The 25,265-nt window shown below is 37.1% G+C and overlaps 1 protein-coding gene across 1 annotated transcript; it reads right to left on the bottom strand.

Annotated features, from left to right (window-relative positions):
* Positions 1-1,709: 1,709 nt before the first annotated feature.
* Positions 1,710-25,265, bottom strand: fcsk (fucose kinase). The gene is made up of 23 exons (XM_007235051.4): positions 24,948-25,265; positions 20,150-20,301; positions 19,784-19,834; positions 18,571-18,696; positions 18,397-18,469; positions 18,189-18,286; positions 17,375-17,455; positions 16,882-17,001; positions 16,376-16,547; positions 16,172-16,278; positions 15,909-16,010; positions 14,210-14,383; positions 12,350-12,423; positions 11,904-12,262; positions 8,934-9,150; positions 8,682-8,848; positions 7,553-7,780; positions 6,670-6,813; positions 5,769-5,888; positions 5,113-5,300; positions 4,892-4,991; positions 4,229-4,452; positions 1,710-3,616 (listed from the first exon to the last, which is right to left on the bottom strand). The coding sequence occupies exons 1-23, from the start codon at positions 25,027-25,029 to the stop codon at positions 3,524-3,526; spliced, it is 3,252 nt and encodes a 1,083-aa protein (XP_007235113.3). The 5' UTR covers positions 25,030-25,265; the 3' UTR covers positions 1,710-3,523.

Here is a 25,265-nt window from a genome sequence, read left to right as displayed (position 1 = left end):
GAATGTGTGTTTATTTATTTATTTATTTTTTAACAACAACAGATGTTCAAGATCCTGAAAATTATCTGCGATATGACTACAAGGAGGTTTATCTATGTCCAGATTTTGGTGCACTGTTCTATTGTGCAGCACTGCTTTATAGAAAAGTCTTAAGAAGGAACTATCACTGTAAACCTCATCATAAAACTTTATTCAGTAACTTCTAAACAGAGATGTATTAAGTACTAGTGACCCAGACTTGAGTAAAAATTAAAGTGGAAGTACTAAAGTATTAAACATTTTTGTACTTAAGTATTGCATATAGTTCATCCTAAAATGTACTACTAAAGTACTAATTGTAAAAGTACAGTATTGCGTTATGGAGCTATGACAGAAAGCAGTGGAACATTCTCAGAGTGAATGGCAGAACAGGAGCAGTGTGGTCTTCTTATAGGATCAGCTTGATCACTTGATTCATACAGTCAGTAATGAGGAGCTTCATTAAATCCAGTGACAGTGCTCGAGGAAAAAATGTGTCGGAGTAAAATTTTTAAACTCATGGAAAAGATGTAGTAAGGTAAAAGTCAAAGTAGGAGAAAAAATAATACTCAGTAAAATACAGATACAGCATTTTAGTACTTAAGAACAAAGTAGTTTTACTCTATTTCTATACATCTCTGCTTTTTAACATACCAGATGAATTTTTGAAACAAAAATGCAGATAGCAGATGAAGTCAGAATAGGACTCTAGTCAGAATCAGTGTTTAGCCTTGTATTTAGAAAAGTAGCACCTTCAAGTGTTTTTTTTTCTTGAGTGCATCACTAGGTGAAAAAAGTGCCTGGAGGAAACTAATCAATAATAAGGCTTGACTGTTTTAGTACTGGGCCACAGTCTGTATTATTGAACACTTTTAGTGTATGTTATGGGACATCTGAACATAGCTTTCATGAATAAACAGAACTTTATCAGAACAGTATGCAGCCTTTTCTATTAACATAAGCATCTTTTATTGTAAAAGTTGAGGAGCAACAGTTAATGCTTTGGGGGTTACTAGAGAATGTTTTGTATGCTGGCATTGAGCCAGACTGGCTCAGTGTGTACACACATTTATTTTATGCAAACTGATAAACTCTGCGGTTTTGCTTACAGACAGTGATCAAGCCTAGTCGAAAACAGTATTTTCGTTTCAGTGGAAAATTAAAAAGGCAGAGTGCCAAGACTACCACTAGTAAACAAAATTTTACTAGAAAACATCTTGATCTTCAAGACTTTTGGGAAAATACTGGATTGATGAGACAAAAGGTGTGTCCCATTATATCTGGCGTAAAAGCAACAATTCTGCAAAGATGAGTGAGGCAGAATTCCACCACATTGCCATGAAAGACTTGATTGCAGTTGTTGCTGCTAGGGGTGTCTTAACCAGTTATTAGGTTTGGGGGACAAACACTTTTCCACACAGGGCCATGTAGGTAAGTTTTTGTTTCTCCCTTAAAAATGAAAACCTTAATCTTATAAAAACTGCATTTTGTGTTTACTTGTGTAATGATCTGATGATCTGAAACATTTAAGATTAATAAACATGCTTCTTGCATATCCCATCTTAGAAAGCCAGGATCAGCCATGCTACAGAACCAGCAGTGGTAATATAACGGACACAGGTATTAAAACCACAACCCTGAATTAACTTAACTGCATTCACTATAAACATGGAAATATATTCAGAAATAAGTATAGTGACATACTTCTTTATTTGTAAAATGTTATACTGTAGTAGTTTCATACAGAATTTACATACAATTTAACATTTTAATACAAAACAAGTTTCAGTATCAGTATGATTTCAAGTGCTGAATAAACTTCTAATACTCATAAAACAGTTTCTGTAACACCATTTCTATTACTCATCTTACCCTTCCTAAAAATACTCTCTTACTTTTTGGTGTGTCCTTCAACACACCACAGTAACTGCACTGTCTAATATATATATATATATATAAAAAGGAAAAAGTCATGTCATCACAACCATCAGAAACTACATGGTAGTTTAGCATTAGTGATTTGTTAATTACATTCATGTCTGTCTTACCTACTGGCAGTGAGGCCAGTCTTGGTGATATTTATTAAAAGGCCAGTATAGTGTGTTAACAGCCCTTTCTACACTGACTAAAATTTTCAGAAAGTTCAGTATTTGTGTTTAAGTAACCTGTTAAAATGTATACATTCAGACAAAAACAACTAAATAAAAAGTGAAATATTTTCACAGATCATCTTGAGCATGTGTTATTATCTACGCAATCATGTTAAATGTAAAATGCAAAATCAACTGGCAAAAAAAACAAAAAAAACATGAAGGTTGCAGAACTATACTTTTGGGATGTAAATACTTTTGTTTTCAATATTAAGTGGCATTTAGGCTGTCACCAAATCTGCTCTCACCACATGAAATGCATTTAAGTCTGGACTAAATTATAATTAAATTAAATAATTAATTAAATACGATAATGTAAAAAAATTAATGTGTTTTTGACACCCTTACAATGCTATAAAAATATTGTCTGTCAGTTTTATATATAAATTGTCAAGCCAAGCATCTATGTTTTTTTTTTTTTTCATTTTGAAACATATTGGGCCCTATTTAAGCATTTCTGTGTTTCACTTGCTATTCTCTTTAATAGACAGGTGCACTCTGACTTTGGCGGATTGGTATTTTAATGGCACAGCACTTCTGTGCTTCTCAACTCTGGTAGCAGGTCATTTAGAGGAACAGCAATGTTATTTTATTTAGTGTTCTGTTTACTGTTGATGTAAAAGTTGAATTTGTGCGCTGCTGCACATCTGTGCATGTGTAATGAGCGGGGGTGTACACGCATTGAGTGTGCGCAGGGCACCTGTGTTGCTAAAATAGCAATGAATCAAAGCTCAGTCAATGGTGAACCTGTGCTTTCCGCTTCTTCCAGGCCACAACGCCCATCAGTGAAGATATATCCGTAAGCACCGACAAAGGTGGAAGGTGTGAAAATAGAGGGTTGACAGGGTGTAAGATAGCCATGAGCACCGAGACGCACCTAGCGCAGGGTAAAAGATAAGGCCCATAGTCATGAATTCTTCATTGCACTGTCAAAGGTTGGTAATTAATTGCCCAATAGAAATGTTTTGTTGATTCAGTTGTTTTACATTGACTTTCAGTGAAAGATAAGAAAAAGAAAAGACTTTCTTTAAAGTCTTATATATAAAAGTGCCAATTTGGAGATACAAGGATTTTACATGACAGTGAAGGTATGTCCTGTTTACTCCTGGTCACAGCATGTGACTAGTATCTGACTTGTAATGTGTCTTATCCAGATAAGACCAGGTGTAAACAGGAAGAGTATTTACACAATTAATAAAGAAACAGGAAGCAGATCTAAAAGTATCGATGCATTTGTTCACCAACACCTGATATTTGCTTTGGATCACACCCTATCATAGGATTCAGGCATAGCAGTGATTTATCACCCTATTCAATGATAGACGATAGAGGTCTCATCCATTCATCACACTAAGTCAGTTAGTGAGCATTTTGTGTGCATTTTGCTGCAGCACTGTGATTCCTTCCATGTCCAACTCCACTGAGTGCACACTGAAATCTCCCAGGCCCTGTGTGAAAAACACAGATCATTAAATGTGATCAATAATGCTCTATTATTAGACAGCAAAGATACATGAAAGCCCTAAAAGCCCTTAAAGCTCAGGCCTTTTATTTCTTTTCCTTCATTTTGCATTCATACTGGTAAGTGTCCAGATGTTACATAAGAGAGGACGCGATTTGTAACTACGATTTGGCGACAAACAGCAAGCAACATGGCAAGAGAGCTACAAGCAACAAGTTGAGATCTTCTCAAGTTCATGCAATGAATTGTGACTCCTCTGGTCCAAGGTCCCTAGCTTCTGCTTGCTACCACATTTCTTTCCTATTCTTAGCAGTGTGGTTCTGAACACAGAAAAGAGGCTCATAACTGGTGTTTCTTCTTATCCTGTTTTACACGGAGCATCTTTGCAAATATGAAAAAAAAAAAACTCAATTGGAAAGAGAGTAAAGGACGGTTTAATAGGTAGCTTGCTAAATTAGCCAGCACGCTAACTGCCTACCCTGATACACGCCTCCACACAACAGCACAAACTTAGAGCACACCCACAACAGACAAACTTAGAGCAACATGAGTGACTTGTTGCCTGCCAGTGTGTAGTCAGGGTCACACTCACTCTCACCTGTGTGTTGTTGAGGACCTGCTGTACATTTTCTTCCTGATTTGCATGCTGTGTGAGTATGAAGAGAAAGCCTCCGCCTCCTGCACCTGCCAGGCTTTGCCCTAAAGTCAGAGGCTGAAGGGCTTTCATCATAGTTCTCACAGCAGCTGGTTCACAGCCTGGAGCCATCGCCTTCTTCTGCTGCCAGTACCGGTTCATACAGGCCCCCAGTGCCGGGAGGGACCCTGAGAAAAACATCAGAACAATAAAGTGAGTGAAATGCTAAAACACTTATAAATCAGCAAAAAAAGCCTTGTGTATGATCAATTTTTAAATTAAAATTAAATTAATTATTAATTAAAAATCCTGTATTATTATATTATCACATATGTTACCACACTCCAAATGTATAATTTACTTCAGATGCTATAACACTCAAACAGTGAAACACAATATATACTCAATATTATGCTCATATTACTCATATTATGCACAATTTAGAATGTATTCATGCGAAAAAAAAATGGTCAGTTAGATGTAAATCAGGCTACAGATCAGTACGTACATCATAGCAGAACAATTGAAAGTTTCAGATTTAATTTATAGTTTTTATTCAGTAATGAAAATGAATCAGGATGTGAATAGTTCTTGTGTGTGTGTGTGTGTGTGTGTGTGCACTCTCACCCTCAGTGCAGGCTCGAGCACAGTCCTCAGCATTGCTCACCAGCTGTTCTGCATTCTGCACTATCAAGGGTAGACGACTGTACCAGTTTCGTACCACGTCCTACACAACATACATACATACAAACAAACAAGAATTATGTGTGGGTGTGTGTTGAAATAATAATAATAGAAGCACAGAGTAGGATGGAATGAAACAAATAAACAGAAATGTTCATGCAGACTTGTAACAGGTTGCGTGCCAGACGTGTCTTTCCCGTGTAGATCAGCAGGAGGCGCTCTTGCAGTGCAGACAGAAAGTCCTGGGGAAGACTGAGCTGCTCCACTTCCACTTTAAGCGGCAAAGCAGCATGTGACCGTGCCACCTTAACTCCTCCAACCAGCCCCCCCACCTGGTCCTGCCAGCCCCCACCTAAAGTGCGTCAGCACAGAGAAAAAAGGATATTTAGGACATTTCATCATTAGTGAAATAAGGACAGGGAGGAGGCCTGGATACACAGCGCACTTGGGACGTCATGTAATTTATTAACAAATCCCTAAAAAAGGTTTCCGAAAGAAGCTCATGTTTCAGTAAATTGTCAAGCGATATCTTTGTCATGAAGAATGGACCAATAGAAATGCACAAACATGTATTGAATTAAAATAGCGTTACACTGACAGCCACTAAAAGTAAAGAAGTATTTTTTAAGACAGGTTTGTGCATATAGTGAAACTGCTCAGATATTCTAGCAGTGATCATCATATCAAAATCTATACATTATTGATATCCGTCTGTATGGTGTATCTTGCTCACTGCAGATTTAGCGTTGACAGCGAAATTTAGTTACAGATACATAACCAATAATATTGTAAAATAAATAATATTTTAAGGCCAACTTACCTGTGGTAAGTATCTGCTCCAGATACAGAACAGCATGGATGAGAGAACTGGTGTCATAGCTCCTCCCAGAACACCTGTATACACCTGCCAGGACTGCTCCAGCTAGGATGCTGCTTGTACCTGCACATGCACACACATTGTACACTGTCTGGTAATCGCCTGTGTTTAACCAGATTTAAGCTATTGGATAATTACTGCATATGTGATTTTGTTTCAGCTGGTGAGTTATTTAACCTTGCAGTAAGTGATGAACTCTGCTAAAGTGATGAACCCATCATGCCTAGTGCCTACTGTAAATTCCCTGAGGGGGCGGGGCTATGATCTGGGGTTGCTGCGGTTGGTCAGGTTTAGGTTCAGCAACAGTATGTGCTGAAAGAAAGAGGTCAGCTGACTACCTCAATATACTGAATATAGAGCAGGTTATTCCATCAATGGATTTTTTTCTTCCCTGATGACACGAGCATATTCCAAGATGACAATGTCAGGATTCATGGCACTGGAATTGTGGTTTAGGGAGCACAAGATCATCTTTTTACACATGGATTGTTCACCACAGAGTCCAGACCCTTACCCCATTGAGAATCTTTGGGATGTGCTGAACAGTGGTTCAAACAGTGGTTAAAAACTTCTATCATCAAAACAAGATGGGGAAACATTAATACAATTCTAAGTGATGTTATCAAAGCTAAAGTGGTTCAAACAAATATTAAAGTGTGAAATCTTTTTTTGGCCAGGCAGTGTATTTTATAGCAAAAATAATATTCGACAGATTGAAAGGTGCTAACCACATTTAACATTATGAAAAAGGGTGGCAAAATGTTATGACAATTTTAATCTTCTTAAAGATGATAAAATATCCTATTCATAATACACATATTAAACATCATGAGTGTGATCTCACCAAGGCCTGAGCCATGAGGCAGGAGGGACCAGCTGTGCAGCTCCAGTCCTCCTCCCCAACGCTGCAGCAACTGCTGCTCCAAAGAAAGAGGAGACGAAACACACACCACATCACTGCACACACACACCGCTTTTAAAAGGGCACCTGCAACACAAACACACTGCCCTCAGCAACTGACTCAAACAAAATCACACGTTTCATCTTCCAAAATCACTATATAATTAAATTACAAGCATTCTGTAGTCATGGTATCTGTACATGTGATAAAACAGTAGTTCTCTAACTCCCTTTTAAGTTCTGCCTAACTTTTTGGTAAGCACATTTTGAGTTAATATATCCATGAGTTACTAGAGTGTTAAACTTAAATTAAACCTGACTGTGCCATCTCTGTCAATCAGCAAAGATATGTTAGAATGAATAACTAGAGGGTGTTTTTTTCAATTTCTTTTCACTTATCATACTTAAATCATTTCCTAAATAAGGATTATTTATGTAATAAATATGGAATTAAGGAATCTTTAAAGGTAAGCATATACCAGTACTTTTCACCTTATTGTAGAGTCAAAGATTTTGATAAGTGAAATGTTCTCTGGAATTAAGGAATTATTTTTCAAATGTAAGATCAAAGGAGGTGCATATTTAAAAAAAAGAAACTTTAAAAAGAAGAAAACCATTAAAGGCAACCAGATTACTAAAAATTAAATGAGTTGCTGACATAATTCTATGTAAATGACCTTATTTATGATTTTTTAGACTCCTGATAAAATATGCATCTTTTCACGGAATAATAAGGTCAGTTATAATTTTAGACATTTTTTGTTGAACAATCTTTTTTATGCATGAGTTTTAGGGTTTTTAAAGTATGATGGACACAATGCCTCACCAGGAGCATTAGGCTGGCAGTAGTCCTCCAGATCAGCAAGGACCTCACACACTGTTTCTGTTGTCACACAGCAGTCTGGCGGGCCGCTAGTGCTCACCAACATCAGATGTGGTTTGGGTATTCGGCGAACTCTGGCACCAATTGGCCGTTTTCCATCCACCTTCACTGCCACGTTCACGACCACACCACCGTGCTCAAATGCAATAGGAGGGGTATCACTCCAGCCACCTGGAGGGTCCGACATTTAACAAGAACAAAGAAAACCAGAAATAAAAATTTATATATACTGCACTTTTTGCACTATAAGGCACTATAAATCCTTTAATTTTCCCAAAAATTGTAAGTGTGCCTTATAATCCAGGCACCTCATGTATGAATTTTAAAAGTCAGGTTGTAAGGAGCAGTAAAGCCATGTCACTGAAGTGCAGTGTGATACAGGAGTTTCAGTAAAGTTTCTCCAGTATCAAGGCTGAAGCAGCATGAGCATTAGACAATAACCGTGCTATGCTCTAGCTCTTTTGCCATTTAGAGTTGAGTATTATTGGCCTGTAGCCTGCTGCTAACCCAGGCTAGCACTGCTAGAGCAGTATTAGCATTAGCCAAAAACTACACTAAGCGCTAACTCTTTCTTCGTTCAGAGGTGACTATAAGTGGTCTGTAGCCTCCTGCTAACCCTGGCTAGCAGTGCTGGAGCAGTGTTAGCATTAGTTGAGTTTAAGAATTTAAGCTTACTGTAAATAAACGGAAGCATTTTACTCACCTAAATAATCAGTTTTCAGGAGAGAAATCTGTGTAGATTATCATCCAGTGCTCAGTTGAATTTCAAAGAAAGTTTTTTACTTAGCTTAGTTTTATATAACTTAGTTACCCACCACCCAGTGGCGAATGTTAATGTGCTGACTTGGAACGAAAACATGGTGGCACCCCTGTTCATTACTAGTCACATAAAGTGCCTTATAATCCGGCATGCATTATGTATGAAAATAAACCAGAAAATATATGTTCATTGATAGTGCACCTTATAATCTGGGGATAGTGCGCCTTATAGTGTGAAAAACAATACGGTAATGGTCAATTAAACCCACAAAAACACTGGGCAAAATGGATTATACAGAAATGAAGAACTCACCAGAGAGGTCCAGTCTGGCTGGACACTCCACTTCCTGCCACTCCCCCATAGGGGGCATCTCACTCTGGCCAATAAATACAAACTTGTGTGCTGACATCACTGCCTTCCTCAGAAGAACCTGCCCTGCTCCTTCATAGTGTCTGGCAGCTCGTACGAGCAGATCTGGCCTGTAGGGGGCGATAACATACACTGATCTCACAATCACACCCAGGAATCACTCCTCCATAGACTCTCCACTATCTGAATGCTTACCTATTAAGCCAGTGTACTCTCTGATTGGCCAGTTCTTTAACCCCGTCAGCCAGTTTTCCCTGCTCCAGCAGCCTGAAGGCAGAGGACCATGAGGGGTTTGCAGCTGGTCCACTCCTCAATCCCCCTCGACCCTCCCCTGCCAGACAGCCCAAAACATCAGCGATGCATGCCAGACTGCGCGCAGCTACACCCAGGTCATCACTGCTGCTCGATGCCACTAATACAGAAAGAACCAAGAGACAGACAGACCAACAGAAAAACAGACAGAAACCTAATTTTTATTATAGAATCAACAGTCTTAACCAAGGATACTTTTGCATAGAGGCAAAGGTGCAGTTTGGTGATTTTGTGTTTGTGTGTTTTTTTTGTCAGGTGCACCTGTTTTGCCAGTATTAATCACATGAATACCACTAACAGTGGGTTTACGTCAATGTGTGTCTGGATTTAATTTTTTTCCCCTAATTTTCCTCACTCTTTTAAAAAAAAATTCTATCCACACAGAGACTAAAACTTAGCATGAACGAGCATGCTAGCCCTGTAAGCAGACAAACCAAGTCTCCCTGAAGCTGCGGGAGTCTCCCGCATTTCAGTAGTGGCTCCCGGATGCCCGCGAGTTACATATAATCTCCCGGAATTCAGAACGAGCGCCCCAAGAGTGCACTGCACGCAAACGCGCACACAGGCGACAGGCTTTTTTTCTCTAATCGCGTGTGGGAAGGAGAGAGACAAAACAGAGAGGGTTCTGATTGGCCTGTTCTCTGCAAAGAGTCTGCGAGACAGCCAATCAGTTTTTAGTGTGGGCGGGCAGTGTTTTTCCCCCCTCCCGGACGGGATTTGTTCAGAGAGTGAGAGAAAGCAGATCATGGCGGAGGCAATATTAATAATTATTGTAATATGATATGAAATGTTTTTGATTTTGTGCAATTTCTTGTGATATTGTTACTGTCAATTTTTGTCAAATAAAAAAAAAGCATAGGCAGGAAAGCAGAGGCAGGGCCTTCCAAAAAGAAAAAAGATAAAACTCATTTTATTTCACCTCTGAATACTCAAAATTTTATTAAAATAAAAAAAACAAAAAAAAAAACGTAAAATTAATTAAAATAAAATTAAAGTTTCGTTATCATTTGGTGAGTTGGTTCAATTTTTTTTGATTGACAGTAGGACAGTATTTACATTTACTCAAATGTTCACAATGTTTCAATCAGTCGGTTATGTATCGTATCAGAAAATTTTCTGCTGATATTTCTCTGATTTAGCGTATACAATTTGGGAGATAACGTTCACGCTACTGTTGGGGCAGTTTGGTCACAGGAAGCTGCAGTTCCTGTTCCAGCCGCTAGATGGAACTTCGGCGCTGGAGCACTCAGGTTAATACTCGCAGGAGGAATCCTGGTTTTCTACAGGCTGCAGCGAGACTTTCATTAGCAGCAAGACCAGCAAGAGGCTCACCTCAGCTCGGTCAGTCAGTCTGTTTTTGTGGTTTCTGCAGTTTACATATGTAGGACTAATGCACCTTGAGGTGGAAAGAAAATAAAGATTTTAACACCACTAACTGGATAATGTCGCTCTCTATTATGCCTTTTTCATCCTAATCAGTGAGTAGCAGAGCTAGCTAACCACACAAACCACCAAGCACCGCAGAAGTGCAGCCGCAGTCAGAAAGCTGAAGAAATCACATTTAGACTGTTCTTAGTGATGGATAAGCAGAGATTTCCACTTTAAACTCCACAAATGCAGTTCTTTACGGGTCATCACAGACTGTCTCAGCTGGAGTGTTAGATTATTACTGTTATTATTGAAATAAAACCGTTATATATTTTTACCAGTAAATACAGGATATTTTAGGCAGTAAGCTGACTCCAAAAAACAGGCAGCAAGTTGGCCCATGTTGGGAATCCTGTTCCTGCAGTATTGGCGTCTAAGTAAACAAAAACATAATTATAAAATTAAAACTATTTACACATTTATCTCTCCTGAAATCATTTTATTTTGCTGGGTAAAGCCATTTAGTTTATTTACAGTTAAATTTCTAATGTTTGTTTAGAGATGGCTGTAATTAGGGGAATCTAAACCAGCTTTACCTGGCATCCTATGACATTAATGTGGCATTGGTCACCGTCCAAGCTCGATAACCGTGATGGGCCGATCAAACTGAAAGATTTATGCCTTATGGAGTTCACTATATAGGGTTTAAGAAGGTATATAAAATTCAGTCAGATACATGCATGTGTTTTTTCCTGTGTGATTTTAATAATGTATGGCTATGTGGGGATGTCATTTGGGAGAAGCCCTTTCTATCGATCAATGCCCTGTTTCTATTTTTGGTGTACCATGTGTCTCTTAGAAAATCTAATCGATTAGCTTTTTGAATGGATTTGACCTTAGTAGACAATTTTGTATGAGTTCAGGGTGTAATACTCCATGTTTCTATTGGCTATACATGACTAAACCATTAAAAACAATGGTCATTTTACAACAGTAAAATGTAAAATTCAGTCAGATACATGCATGTGTTTTTTTCCTGTGTGATTTTAATAATGTATGGCTGTGGGGATGTCATTTGGGAGAAGCCCTTTTTATCGATCAATGCCCTGTTTCTATTTTTGGTGTACCATGTGTCTCTTAGAAAATCTAATCGATTAGCTTTTTGAATGGATTTGACCTTAGTAGACAATTTTGTATGAGTTCAGGGTGTAATACTCCATGTTTCTATTGGCTATACATGACTAAACCATTAAAAACAATGGTCATTTTACAACAGTAAAATGAACCTATAATATAGTACGTGTAAACAGTTAATAGCGTGCGGGTCCAAAGTTTAGCCCTTGACTTGATGCACACACTTCATTGTCAGTAATTCAAAAGTCTCCCTAGTGTGATTGAATATAACATTTAAATGCCTTTTTCTTTCCAAAAAAAGAGGGAAATTAGATTCAGGATTATGAGTTGCACCGTTCCGTCTCTCCTCACCAGAGTCCAGTGCTTCCAGCAGCTCCCCCTGCTGCCCACCCAACACTGCTGCTCTGATGAAAGGCAGCAGGTTGTGGTCAGTGTGGCCCCTCAGTGTGTCCACAGCTCTCCTCTGTCCTGAACTGAAGAACAGCTTCTCTCTCCATTGCAGCTCCTCCTGCTGGTCAGTGAGGGACAGCACTTCTCTGAGAGAGAGTCTCCAGGCTGCTCTCCAGCTCTCTGCGCTCCCAGAGCTGCCCAGAAGAAAGCTCACTCCCTCCAGTCCAACTGGCCCACCCTTTGGCACGAACACTGGAAACAGACGGGCATCCAGCAGACAGCGACACGCTCCACTCTCGGCTCCCCACAGCTCCTCAGGCCTGTTTCACACACATGCCTCTTTAAATGCACTGACTGTGCTGGTTTTACACTTGTTTATAAAATACTGAATTTACTGTATCACTTACTGTATTCCAGTGCGGTTAAAGAACTGAGCCCATGTTTGACTGAGGAATGAGCCAGCAGCATCATCACTATGAGCCTGCAGAGGACACAGTTTAATAATGAGTGGAGTGATTTTTTTTTATCAATGCAGTTGTCTACTATATGCATGTGCCTATTAATACTATTATGCATGTGTCTATACTGAAAAACATATGAGTAAAATTTACTTAAAAAAAGTTTCACAACTTTATTTTCAGTAAACTGAACTTCATACAATATTACCTAATTACAATTACTTACTTTATACAATATTTGAGTAATATTGTATAAATTAAGTAATTGTAATTAGGTAATATTGTATGCAGAAATTAAGTAAAGGTTACTAAAAGAAAGGATTGACTAAACTTCAGTTCACTTATTTACTCTAAGTAACATTTAAGTCTTGAAACCAAATTAAAGTAACTTAAATGGATCTGAAATTAAATGTACTTAAAATAAACAAATGCAGAAAGTTTTTTAAAGTAAATTTTACTCATCTTTTTCAGTGTAGAAGGGCACTGGAGGTCTGTTGTTTGGCAAATAGTGATTTTACATTCTTTTATATTGTTAAACCTTAAGCATTAACACATATGTTATTAACTTTAACTATCCAGATTAATCATTTATCCAATAATCATAACATGGTGTATATTAACATAAAATAAAATAATCTGAAAATAATAAAATAACTAATCTGACTTTTCACATTATTGTCGTGTCAATGCTGATTGATGGAAGAAAACAAAGTAGGATACGTTTTATGTGTTGTAACTAGTATTTACAAGTATTTTCAACCTAATTATTTAATGTCTTTATTCATTATTTATTTATTTATTTATATAAAGTGGTACTGTATTTCTTTCAGCTTTTTTATTTTTTAAAGGATGGACACCCCTTCAGTGTTGTTTATTATTTAAAATTTTCAGCATTGTAGACTAATACTAAAGTCTAAAGACATACTAAAGAAATTAAGGTCAGTCAATCTGAAATACGTCAAGAACTTTAAAAGTATTTTCAAGTGCAATCAAAAAGACCATAAAAAACATTATGATGAAACTGGCTCTCATCAGGACCTTACTCCAAAACAGGAAGACCAATAGTTACCCTTGTTATCAATTCCCAGCCTCAGAAACCGCAAGTTACCAGCATAACCAGATAAGAGCCACCTTAATGCATCAGAGAGTATTTTGTTTTTGTTTAACACTTTTAAGTTTATTACAGGATTCCTTAATTTATTGTTTTAAGGATTTAATTTTCCGAGTTTACAATTGCTGTTGAAAGTTTACTCAATCAAATTACAAATTTTCATTTGTATTTTTCTGGATAATCCATCAGGGGGCAGAAATCATATAACTAGATGTGCTTTGCATTTTACCCAGGGATCCAGGACAGCACATTTAACTGCAAGCTGGCAAAATTTTCTAAGCTAACCATGTTAAATACTGAGAAACATGCTCTAGTACAGAGCAGAGGACCTTCGTCCTGTTATTATTAACTGAGTCAGAGAAAAACATCCTATAACAGAGGTACAAACCTCAAATACAGCATAGGATCAGCATGACTGTGGTGGTGATAATATCATTTGTTTCATATATTAAGTATATTATTAATACAGAATATTAATTCGGTAGTAGTGAATTGGTATGAATATCTATACTGCAATGTGATGCTAATGTTAAATAGATGTCCTAGTAGGACCTTTTTCACATTTTTAAGAGAAGATACAGTATGTAATAGCATTGTGTACTAAGCATAGAAAACGGGGGATGCACACACTGGACCCTTACTTTAGTATTATTCTCAAAAATTCATAGATATATTAATTATAGTAACACATACAGTACCTCCAAATCATCATTAGCCCCAAACACTGTGAACACTGTTAACTTCAGTTCTCCCAGCTGCACCCTGCGCCCCTGCAGGATGATGTTACTCGTCAGAGGCATGCGCTGCACCCGACCTGAAGAGCTCAGATCCAGGCCAGACAGGAGGCATCCAGAGGGAACTTGAACTGGACCCTAGAAGTTAAATCACAACATCATTTAAAATAGACAAGTTATGATTTGTTATAAGTCAATAACTTTTAGTTAGATGCACAATTAATCATGCACTAAAACACAACTGCAGGAGATGCAGGTACTGTCACTGTACAAAACTACTCCCCAATAAGGAAAGTGGAAAGTGACATGAATGTCACGAAGTATATGCTTCCGAGGTGATGTTCAAGACTGAAACAGGAAATAATTGCCTGGGCTGGGATTTGAACCTGAATAGAGTTGAAAATCAATAGGCACTGTTTATGCTTGTGCTTCTGCGAGGTCCTGGATTCACCCCCAATTTTGTTTCTTGATTAGGGATGTGAATGTGATGTGTTCACTACAAGGAAATGTTGCTCCACAATATTACAGGTCTTCGCATATGGTTTAGCTTGACAGCACATGGGACAAAAAAAACTCTGACTAAAGGTTTATCTATGAGCTCAAAAGCTGACAAAAGTATTTGAACCTGTATTTTGTACATTTGAATTAAATTGACCAGACTTTTGATAAAGTTAAAATATATTATGCCGTAATTCACAAATTAATCAATGAATTTTGACAATGTTTTTGTTGGGAATTAAAACTTGTGAGGTGGTAACATTTGCTGTTAAAAATACATTTTAATAAATGAAGATTTTTAAAAATGTTAAATATTTACTAATTAAAAGTGAATTGTAATAGAAAATTTCTCCACCTCAACAGTAGACAGAACTTCTAAAAACTAAATTAGAGTTCTTTAAAAGTGCAGACATTCCTGACCTGTGTGAAAACATGTTTTTGGTCAGAGTAGAGTAGTCATAACTCGCAGGATTTTATCAGTTGCAGACTTGCTGGCTATTTGGCTATTTACCTTCTGTTTATCTTCTGTGTGTCCACACTTATGTGTATTGATTTTATCTCTTAGAAAAAATATTTGTATCTTTTTTTTGCAGTCCTGAAAAGCTTCTGTCAGTGGACTTTGTGGAAAAAGTGTCTTTCAGAGATATATACAGCTCTGGAAAAAAATAAGAGACCACTTAAAAAGAACATGTTTCTTTAATTTTACCAAACTATAAACCTCTGGAATATAAACAAGAGGAAGATGGATGATCACAAGGTATTAAAGCAAGCTGAACTGCTTGAATATTTGCACCAGGAGTGGCGTAAAGTTATCCAAAAGCAGTGTGTAAGACTGTTGGAGGAGAACATGCCAAGATGCATGAAAACTGTGATTTCTGAACTCTTGAAACTTTATTAATATGGTATTGTTTTCTTTGCATTATTAGAGGGCTGAAAGCTCTGCATCTTTTTCCTGGCATTTCTCATTTTCTGAAAATAAATGCTTTAAATGACAATATTTTTATTTAGAATTTGGGAGAAATGTTGTCCGTAGTTTATAGAATAAAACAACAGTGTTCATGTATACCTATAAATAGCAAAATTAGAGAAACTGATACAGAAACTTAGGCGGTCTCTTAATTTTTTCAGAGCTGTATATATGTCTTGCTGTAACAACAACACTGACCTGTAAATAGCAGTGTTGCACCACTGCCCCTGCTGCAACACACACGTCGCCCTCCAACACTGAGTTGATGACCCTACTGCCTTCATTCACACACTGTAAATTCTACAGAGAGGGAGATGAAGACAGGTATGAAGCATGATACAGTATTTAGGAACAAATCTAAACTCTGAACTCGGCAAAAATTCTACAGTGTAGATACCCTTCCACCCTAACAGACAGACAGGTTGAACTTATAATTAACAATGACTCTTAGAGTGACACACCTGTATGTGTGAGAGTGTCTGTTTTTCTGTCCCAGTTTGAATTAGACGTCTGACATGTTCTTTGCCTGAGATTGTCAGGTAATCATACTGTCCATCTGGAATGTACACTGCAAAAACATGCACATACACCACCATGTGGATAAACGTGTGTTTAGACCGAAAAACAGCATGATTAAGAAAATAAAAATAAAGTAATTAAAGTACCAAGTGAAAGAGAAACTCCCTTCAGAGTTCTCCAGAGCACAGCACGAGCACTCCTCACTGCTGCCCCCTGTGGACCCAGAGGTGAACTGCAACCTGGCCTTTCACCATTCACAAACTCTGTCTCCGTTGGTTCTGAGCAAAGGCACAACAGAATATCCAGAAAGAGGGAGATCTATAGAAAGAAAAAAATAAACAAGGTAGGGCAATAGTTTTGAAGAAGACATATGCAAGTTCAGTGTGTCATGCATTGTGTGTGTGCATATCATTGCTGTCCTATGAAAAACATCCATTTTTGTTGATTTTTAGTTTACTACATAATTTAAGCAGACGAACTGTCCCAAGATTTATTGATGAACAGAACAATAGAAACTCTTCAAAATGACCTGAAATAAAAAAAATGCCTTGACAAAGTTTTTTCTCTCTCCTGTAAAGTTCCTGTTTTGGAGATGAGTGTTTTTCATTGGACAGCAACAATATACAGTATTTGTGTGTGTATGTACTCGTACCTGTAGGGGTGGAGCACCAGAGTCCATGCCTAGGTAAGTGCAGCCATCCAGTGGTGGAGTAACATGAGTCTGTAACAGCTTTTCAGATACAGATCTGGAGAAAAATACAGGTCCAGAAACCTGCAACCCAACACAGTTTACTTGGCCTGAATATATTGGTCTGAAGTGTGTGTGTATCTGTGTGGAGAGTTCTGTTAATGTGGGAGGTGGAAATCTCATATGGACACAAGTGATTCAAACCATGGGTTTGTGACCATTATACCACTGATTTTACAGCTGTGTGGTTTTGGAGTAGGTCTGTTTTGCATATCCATGAACACTTTTCCTTATTTAACTATAAGTTTTCCACTCTGGGACACTTAACTCATTTAAACACATACAGTACATCACACATCATAATTAAATCATACCTCAATACTGTTAATCTGACATAAATGGAAACAAATCTGTTTGTCAGTTAGGTTTGTTTATTTAAAAGTGAAAGTTGTCATACCAGAGGAACTTTCCCATCATGCAGTGCAGCAGAGAGGATCTTCTCTTCTGAACCTCGGTAAATGATATCACACACTCCACCCTGTCAACACAAAACTCAATGTCACTTCTTAGAGCCTGAAGGTTCCCAGTAGCTCCCCCCTCGCCCTGCACATTTTAGTGTTCTCCCTCCTCCCAACATATTATGCTGCATTTATACTGTCAATATACATAAACACAACTACCCCTTCAGTTGGCTACACGCTGTCATTAACAACAATGTTGCTTTGTCCAATTAAATCACATTGACAGTTACAGGAAATGTTTGATTGCAGTTGTGCAACAAAATATAAAGTTATGGGTACCATAATTTCTGTCCAGACCTGTTTCATGAGTTTATTTTTTTAAATAATTCTGCTTAAGCATTGTTAAAAAGTATGTCTGACTTTCATTTGTTCATTTTCATAGCATTTTTATTTATTATTACTTTTGTCAGATTCAAGTTATTTCTGTGGCCATTGTGGATTTTTCTTTTATTAATCGAGAGGTACCAACAATTTTTGTCAATGCGAAACTGTAATGTATAAAAAAACACACTATCATATTAATAAAATCACAGAATAGTTTTTTACTTTTTATGCAATCAGAACAGTGAGACTTAACAGAGTACAACACTGCTATCTAATCTCCCACCAATCTTGACATGTAAGAATTTTATATGGACTGTGTTTCTGAAAATCGATCAAAATAATAATCAAAATAATGTGAGGTGTTGAAATATCAATATTTTCTTACACTCCTAGTGTGGACTACCAAATATTTTTCCCTATACGCACCGCTGCATCAGTGAGGTAGACGCCATGTTTAGTGGCAAAAGACACATCGCCAGGCAAAGACACGACGCGCACTCCAGAAAAGCCTTCCCACGATATCTCTGCAAAAAGAATCATTTACTATTTAAATCTGTGAGCGTGCTTATGCATGTGTTCATACAAGAGCAAGATAAAGTGTCATGTCATGTGCATCATGTAAGTGCAAGCTCACCCTGAGCAGTGGGGAGACTCAGGATCATGTCAGTACTACACACCCAGACACCTGGTGGAGAGCCAACACACACCTGAAACATAACAGCCCAGTTCTTTAATCTCAGACCACACAGAGCAAAATATATGATAAACACAATACTGTTCATTCCATAGTGAAATGTGGGTTTCTGACCTTAGTCGAAAGGCAATCCAGCAGCATGTCTAAGCAACATAGAGGTCCCTCAACACACTGCTCGGTCGCCTGTTTGGGCATCCAGCAGAATGCTCTGTTGCAGCCATCCCAGGGAAAGTCCCTGCCCTGCCACACACACACACACACACACACACAAATAAAATTATGGACCCATTATACAGTAATTATTTTACAGTGAAGTTAAATTTAGAAAGTTATTATAACGCAAGCTATATATAACAGCACATACATGCAGCATGTTAAGCTAATATTACAAACATTTAAATCCAAATCAGATTGTAGAGTAATCACAAGTATTTTCATGCATAGCCCTCACACCACCTTTTAAGAGCTCAAAATGAACTAAACAAGCTTAGAAGAGCATGGAAATGGCTACATTCTTAAACCATTCACATGATTTGAAAACCCAATACCCCCAAATTAATTATTTAAATATATTTCCCTAAGAAATATTGAAAAGACATACACTGTCCATTGTAGGATATTTGGGAGATTGTCCTAGACTTTAGATTTGATTTTTTATATTTGGGAAATACCCCGTGAAAACATGACGTGCTTCAGTTAAACATTTATTTAAAGTACACCTAGCAACAAGTAAAAAGGCTTTGATTAGAAACTGGCTTCAACCAAACTTGCCACAAATAGGAGACTGGATTAATACTGTGAAAAATGTATTTATAATTTAAAAATTACTTTCGGATAAAAATCCAAAGTTATAGATTTAATATATACTTGGCAAAATGGGTAAATTATGTTAAATCTGCCTACCCTTATATTTTTGTTTTGTAGAACACTGCAAAGAAAACTGTAATCTCCCTCAAACCCTGTAAATGTATGAGGGTGTATGGAAGTATGTACGTGTACATGTATGTATATGTATGGGTATATATGTATATATGTGAGTATGTGCACATGTGTATGCACGTATATATGTGTATATGTATACTATGTATGTGTGGATATGTGTATATGTCTATGTATCTAGGTATGTGTACACCTATGCATATAAGACTGCACTTTTATGGTATATCTTGTCAACAATACCTACTAATGTGAAGAATTTGTAAAGAAGTAATTTGTACCTGTCCTTTTTAATAAACACTTAAATAAAAATAAATAAATAAATAAATAAATAAACACATGAATAAATACATAAACATTACTTAAAACTTAAAACATTTTTTTGTCTCACCGTGTGCAAAATCAGAATGTGTGCATCATCCAAAACATCTGCTGTCACCACCTACACAGAAAAAGAAGTGTCACATACATCTTTTTAAAAATGTTTTAATAAATTAAACAGATCACAAAGCAAATGTTATTATTACTCAATTTCAAATGATGGAACTGCAATTTTTGGCAGTTTATACAAACTATTATATTATGCATTATGTTATACACTATATTAATTGTTTATCGTGCCAACTAGTACTGTAGCCTCCCTTAATAAAATATCACTGGACTGTACGTCCACTAGTTTCATAATACAGCTGGAGAAACATCACTCAAGTTACTGATATATAAGTTGAAGGTGAAAAGTGTGCTCAGAGTCACTTACAGTATTTCCAGCTCTGGCACTGAGGTGTTCCGCAGCCACCAGCAGTGCGTTAAGTGTGGCTCCTCCACTGCCAATACGCTCCTGTGGATCGGGCACGGTGAGCAGCAGCGCTTCAGGGGGGAAAACCCCACGCTGCTGCCGCATCTCCAATTCTAAATAGAACAATAGCAGTACAGGAATCAATTAGGTTTATTTTTTATTTTTTCAGCAGCCAAATAGCAGGGCATCTAGATGTGATTTAATTTTTATTAAAAGCTGGAACTACGAAACTGTGCAGATAATAATGCCACTAATAAGACTGCTGTAGCAGAACTTTTCAGCCAGGGTGGTATTGATCACAAGTGTGGCTATAGATGCATTAGATCTTGAAGCTCATAAATACTTACAGAATAAGTTACATGCAACAATCCAAGGGTCTCACTGTAGCCTCAGATAATTAAGATGAATTCTGATTCAAGACACATTAATTTATTTTATTAATACAACTTACAATATAATTTGCCAGACTAACAAGAAACTGCAAAAGCAGAAGCCTCTGGCCAAATGGTAGCAGCTAATTACTAACAATATTTTACACTCTTACTCTTTTAAAGGCATGATTTGTAGATGGAACTGCTTCTGTCCAGTTTGTAACAACCTGAAACGAGTTTAATTAATCAGATACTGTAGAAATGGATATACACAAACAGCAATGGAGATGACAATTATCGACTGTATTTATTGTTTAAGTTGTTCTTTGAAGTATTCATAGTAAGAATGTAACTTTGGTTGGGGTGAACAAGACTATTTACAACCCTATTATTCTGGCTCAAAATAAAACACACTTAGGCTTGTGAAAAAAAAAATGATGAACTTGAGCTTAGCCCATGCTTGCTTTCCCATCTTGCTCTGGTCACCCCTTCTGTTTTCTTCAGTCAGCTTAGTGTTAGCAGCTTGCTTCTCCAGTGAGGCCCAGACAGTAAAATCATGTTGAATTAATATTAATATTTTTCTATCGCTAATGTGTTGAAACAATTCTGATCTCTGAATCCAAAATTGATTTATTTGTGCACACTGATTTTACATTGATTTAATATTATGGTTTAATACATACTGATTGTATCAAACTTTACTTACATTAAATATGTTTCACTTTTTAATATTATTTTCTTATCTACTATGATCTTGCAGTGTAGAAAGGGACAATGTCAGAATTTCAACCAAAACAAATGCCTATGAGAGAATGTTAAGTTAAAAAATATTTAAAGGGTGTTCTTTCAACATCAAAATTAAATTGAAACAAAATAATTAAGTAATTTATTCAATGTTCTGTGCTATCAGGGGCCCTATTGCCTTCTCCAAATTAGCCAAAAGTTTGCTTTGGTAATAGCTTTTAGCCTAGTACCAGCTTAATTCCCCTTATTTTTTCAGGCAACTGCATTGACTTCTCCATTCAGCCTAGCATTAGCTGTTTACACTAGCATGTAGCCATTTTAGTATCCCTTCCACATTCTATGAAAGTTGTTTAGTTAGACTTGAAAGACATTTGGAGCTCACATTTTTGGTATTTCTAATATTTTCTGGTTAAAACACAATATGTGACTTCATACAACTCTGAAAAAAAAATAAGATACCACTTCAGTTCCTGAATCAGTTTCTCTGATTTTGCTACATTGAACATTGTTTTTTTCTTCTATAAACTACTGACAACATTTCTACCAAATTCCAAATGAAAATATTGTAATGTAGAGCATTTTGCAGAAAATGGCTGAATTAACAAAAAGATGCAGAACTTTTAGACCTCAAATAATGCAAAGAAAACAAGTTCATATTCATAAAGTTTTAAGAGTTCAGAAATCAATATTTGGTTGAATAACCCTGTTTTTATCACAGTTTTCATGCATCTGGCATGTTCTCCACCAGTCTTACACACTGCTTTTGTATAACTTTATGCCAATTCAAGCAGTTCAGCTTGGTTTAATGGCTTATGATCATCCATCTTCATCTTGATAATATTTCAGAGGTTTTCAATTTGGTAAAATCTAAGAAACTGTATAAACACAATATATTATAAGTCATATATTATAAATCGTATATTATAATATACTTTATGACTTCACAGCAATGCTCTGAAATCTAGGTGGAAGCCTTCCCCAGACAGTAGACACAGTTACTCAAACAAAAGTAGAATAAACTTTTCTAATGCCCTTGAGGAAGATACAATAAATGAGCAGGTTTCCCAGTACTTTCGTATGCATAGTGTATTCACAAAGCGTATCAAGCCATTGTTCACTGAAAGTAAAGATAAGATTAAAGTTGCGATAATCAGTCAGGCTGAACCACATCCTGAATCAAATCATGAGAACAACTGTGGCCATATTATAATATGTGGTCATATTATAAGACAAAAATAAGTTTAAAAAAACTGAGGCTCAGGTTTTTAGCACAATAAAACCAAACTAAGACCAGCTGTTAGATATCATTCTTTCTATATACGATCCTGAAATCTGTGTATTGTACATCAGCTTCACTATCAATTATTAATAATATAGTTACACAGTAACTGTACATTGCTAACATTCCCCTTAGCTATTGTTAATCCTATTAGAAGCCACTGTAGTGTGAGATTATAAATTATAGATGTGCTGATAGGTCATTTGCTCTGATGAATTATGAATTATATTTTATTTATTTTAGTGTCATTAAAAAAGACATGTAAAATGTGTTACGCCTTAAAATGTTTCCATCACAGCAAAGAATAGTACTTTGAATGAGAAGATTTAAGTGCATTTACATCAGTATTTCCATATGGACAGTCCAGGTCCAGTTACAACTTAACTAAGTTACAACAGGATGCATAAAGCAACCAGGGGTGCACGGGGTCTAAAAATATTTAAAACATTTAAAAATACATTTGAAATACTCATGAAAAAAACAAATACATCATGTTTAAATATCTATAGGTTTTGTTTGTAATTTCTGGCAGACGAGAACTGGTTCCTCTTTTGAGTCTTGGTTCCCCTTAAGGTTTCTTCCTCTTGCTTTTTTGAGATCTTCATTGCAGCTCTCTAAACTCTCAAGAGAACTGAACCAGGATCTCTGCAAAGCATCTTTACAGAACACTATATAACATGTGAATAAATGTAGCATCACTACTTACTATGCAGATTTGGACAGGCTGTTCATCTGTCAAAATCATTTATACTCAAAAGAGTCATCTCTCAGTCAAATGGGGCCTAATGTTAGAGCCCACCTTAACCTCACCTCACAAGTCTCATCTAAAGTGCAAGAAAAAGTAGGACCCATGTCGGTTGCTTCTCTGACATCCATATGCGGGTCCAAAATGGAACCTGTGGACAAAACTTCATGGTTTGACCAGCATGACCAGCAAAACTATGCAACTAAGCTGATCAACCACTATGACTAGCTTAAGCAGACTGGCTGAACTGCATATCTTGCATAAACAAGCTAGCTGACCACCTGAGAAATGCAGCCCACCCTGGCTGCCTAGCCTTTGGAACACAGCTATGGTAATACCAATGTTACTACACAGGTGTAAATTATATTTGTGTGCAATATAATTTTAAAAAATGGCATTGGTCATTTGTGTGGAAACTGGTTTATGGAGGGAGGGAGGCCCCTCATTCTGCAAATTCTGCTTAATTTTAACACCATACCATAGGAATGTGTTAATATAGGTATATGAGTAAAATTAACATTGTTGTTTTTTTTTTTCAATAAACTTCAGACAACATTTCTCCCAAATAAAATTTTGTCATTTAGAGCATTTGCAGAAAATGAGAAATGGCTAAAATACCAAAAAAAGATGCAGAGCTTTTAGACCTTAAATAATAATGCTAAGAAAACAAGTTCATATTCATAAAGTTTTAGGAGTTTAGAAATCAATATTTGGTGGAATAACCCTGTTTTTTAATCATAGTTTTTATGCATCTTGGCATGTTCTCCTCCGCCAGTCTTACACAATGATTTTGGATAACTTTATGCCACTCGTGGTGCAAAAATTCAAGCAGTACAGCTTGGATTGATGGCTTGTGACCATCTATCTTCCTCTTGATTATATTCCAGATTTTTTCAATTTAGTAAAGTGAAAGAAACTTATAATTTTTACGTGGTCCCATTATGTGTTTTTTTTTTTTTGCCCAACGATATAATTATATGCTGTTTAATATTTTTTACCAGTTTAACCAGCTGATTTACCGCTATACAGTATGTTTTTCACTTTGATCATCATATAACATTATATTAGACCATTAAAAGCAAGCTCTATTGTTCTACACTGTTTTACAGCACTGTACATGCAGAAAAAAATACTCAGTAGCCCAATACAAACTTTCCTACAGTGGCCTGGCTGATTGATGTGCATTCTGCCCACAAAAACTCCACTCGTGGTCAGGCTGTGGTTTGTATCGGTTAACCTGTTAGTCACCATACTGCAGGAAACTGTAGTGGTTTGGTGGGGCTCTGAGCTGATATCTAGAGGATGGGGTGCTGGGGGAGGGGTGTGTGAGGATTGGGTGGGGGGCGGAGCAGCTACTGAATCTTTAACCGCTCGTAGGTTAAACCCCAGGATAACCTGCCCTGATTTACACTTTGATCTGCACAGAAACTAAATGCAGGTTATGTGTTAACCTATCTATCTACCTTACTGCATTAATCCTGGCTGATTAAAAAACGGACCCACAGTCAGATTAGGATTAAAAAACCCATTTCTCAGACTTCAGACTCTATAAACCAGTTCAGAGCTGCAGCGTTTGAGCAGCAGATCCATCATCAGCCCATCTTCACTCCCTGCTCTTACCTCTCTGGAAGGCATAGACGCTGCCTTTGTGTTGACAAGTGAGCACCACCACAGTCCAGCTGAAGAGCCCCCTGGATGTCATAGCGGAGTGGTCCTCGCGGGGTGTGTGTGTGTGTGCGTGCTGTGTGCGTGGTCTGACTCAGGCTCAGTCCAAAATCTCCATCTGTAAGCTGATAGTGAACTATCGAGCTCGATAAGTCTTTATATCACGATCCGCGTAGTGCCCTATGTAGGGGGCAAGATGCCATTTGTAACAGAGCATTGGGCTGCGTCTCGAAAGAAAACCTCATTTCCTGTGGGCGCGCCCCGGTTTGCCTG

This window comes from Astyanax mexicanus, chromosome 2 (genome assembly GCF_023375975.1).
Source record: "Astyanax mexicanus isolate ESR-SI-001 chromosome 2, AstMex3_surface, whole genome shotgun sequence".
Taxonomy (NCBI): domain Eukaryota; kingdom Metazoa; phylum Chordata; class Actinopteri; order Characiformes; family Acestrorhamphidae; genus Astyanax; species Astyanax mexicanus.
The sequence above is the reverse complement of the archived record's forward strand: the minus strand, read 5'-3'. Positions and strand labels throughout refer to the sequence as shown.